This window comes from Mandrillus leucophaeus, unplaced genomic scaffold (genome assembly GCF_000951045.1).
Source record: "Mandrillus leucophaeus isolate KB7577 unplaced genomic scaffold, Mleu.le_1.0 Scaffold467, whole genome shotgun sequence".
Lineage (NCBI taxonomy): Eukaryota > Metazoa > Chordata > Mammalia > Primates > Cercopithecidae > Mandrillus > Mandrillus leucophaeus.
Genome location: NW_012104998.1, coordinates 323,713 through 325,862, shown reverse-complemented (window position 1 = coordinate 325,862; position 2,150 = coordinate 323,713). Strand labels below are relative to the sequence as shown.

General features: G+C 45.9%; 1 protein-coding gene across 7 annotated transcripts in view; it reads left to right on the top strand.

Annotated features, from left to right (window-relative positions):
* The window catches only part of PSMA6 (proteasome (prosome, macropain) subunit, alpha type, 6), a 51,856-nt gene that overhangs the window by 24,593 nt on the left and 25,113 nt on the right, over positions 1-2,150 (top strand). For 3 of the 7 annotated variants that reach the window (XR_001007658.1, XM_011995038.1, XM_011995037.1), the window contains exon 1: positions 471-736. The exons of 2 other annotated variants lie outside the window; for them this stretch is intronic. Coding sequence is in view for 2 of the 5 variants with exons in the window: in XM_011995038.1 (XP_011850428.1) it covers positions 661-736 (76 nt within the window). In the remaining 3 variants the exon portion in view is untranslated. Of the gene's footprint in view, positions 1-470; positions 785-2,150 lie in introns of those variants that run through there. 2 more of the 7 variants (XM_011995044.1, XM_011995042.1) reach the window with 2 other exon arrangements.

Genomic DNA, 2,150 nt, shown 5'->3' with positions numbered 1-2,150 from the left:
AAAAAAAAAAAAAAAAGACTAAAAATTGTCGGGGCTGCTGGCCAAAGGAAGATCTTGCCTGGCTGTCAGAAAATAATGTTCTTTCCAGCGGCTACTTGAACCCGCTTCCTTCAGTGCCTAACTTTAACAGCTGCAGCTGCTGCAGCTACTGCAGCTGCAACCTGTTTGCCCCGTAATAGGAACCAAAGTGGAGGGTAAAAGAGGTTAGGAAGAAGGCAAGCCAGCAGTCTGACCAGACACATGATGCATGTAAGAGACTTGTTAATTACACGGACTATTTAGGTCACATTGATAGCCAAATCACTATTCTGGGCCCCCAGGAAGGCTTTTCGTCCTTGCTATTGTCAATTCATTCTCCAGATGAAAGCCTGAAACCGCCACGACCCAAGTTTCACCTCTTCAATCCCCTCAAGAGGCCGGCTTGGCGCAGGCGCACACCTTGGAAGTCACCCCGCCCTCCATCCACCACCCCCGTTGGGGGCGGGGCCTCAGAGCTCAGAACTTGAACTGGCTCCAGAGCCATGAGTTTGGCGTGCAAGAGCGGAAGAAATGCGGCTGATACCCCGGAAGCAGTCGCTGCAACTTCCGGGAGGTGCTTGTACGCCTGGTGCGGGAGCTACGGGACCCAGGGATTGTGTTTGAAGTAGTGCTTCTACCGAGATGTCCCGTGGTTCCAGCGCCGGTTTTGACCGCCACATTACTATTTTTTCACCCGAGGGTCGGCTCTACCAAGTAGGTGAGTGAACCAGGTTCGCCTGTGGTCCACCTGAATTGCCCTGTCATAGTACGGCCTGGAGCGAGCAGACGCGGCCCGAGTTTAGTCTGGGGCCGGAGCTGGGCCGGAGCTGGGAAGGGAGAACGGCTGAGGCTGGATTGAGCTCTGTGATATTTGCACACGCGTCTGGACGCAGGGATCGGGGGCCTGAAGGCCTGGCTCTCTGCAGGGCGAGCGGCCACACTGTCTAGACGCAATGGAGAGTTAAGGAAGGTAGGGCTGTAATGCCTTACTCCGGCTTCCTGAGGCCCCTTCACTTATTGCACTCTGTGCTGGCGAGGCACAAGGCCTGTTTCTAAAGGGTAGTTGATTTCTTAACGTCTCAATTAAAATGCCTCCTCTCCTTTTTCCTTTGTTTGCAGCGTGGACTTCCTGTGGTTAATTCCACACAGGCATTCGGAGCCTGCTGTGTACCAGACACTGCCTAGTCCTAGGAGATACAAAGATGAATGTTACCCCTCTTCCATACTGAAGTTCACAGCTTAGAGTGTCAGATACGTTAACAAACGGATAACAAAAATTAGAAGTGCCAATTTACAAATATCTACAGAGTTCAAGACATCTTTGGGAAACTGATAGAATGAGTGACTCTCTATTCTAGAGCTGGTCTTGAAATTGGCATCCCCTTTTTACCCACATCTGTTTGAATGCTCCAGTAATTTAAATGCCGGTTCTGAGTTGTAGATAAGGTTCTGTGTACTAGTTTACTGAAGAACACCTGTAGTGGAAAGAAACTATCAGTTACTCGGAATAGGAATGTATTTTGTTGCGTTGAAATGGTGTCAAGGTTTAGGTTATGATTATAAGCCAGACACTTGACCTCCTGCCATAGAGAATTGAGTGTCAGTAGAGCTTGATTTACATCTGGTCCGTGATAGTTTTATTTTTGAATGAGTTTAGTGGCTCCGTGCCTTGCACAGTAATATAATCATCTGTGCTTGGAATCATAAGGAGAGAATTGGTCTGTAAATGATGTTCTCTTCATCTGTAAATTTTAGAAATAAAGATAACTGGGAATGAAACTGCTCAGTGTATTACTGCATAGTGTATATAATGTAGCAAGAAACATCATCATGTTGGATAATTCAATAGCCCTTTTAATTTATCCCCAATTGAAAAACATGATTAAGGATAGAACAAAGAGGTAACTGTATCCTCAAGGAATTTTCGTTTATTGTGTTAAATTCCTGAGTTTTAAATAATTTTCATATATCAGACTACTGCTTTCAGTGTTCTATTCGTGATTTTTAATGTGTGAACAGGAAAAGTCACTCCGAGACCTATACTTTATTTCTGTATACTGTATTGTGAAATCCAGCCATAAAGCATAATCGTTAATGCTTCCCAGATTTGGTGAGTAGAAAGGCTGAACACA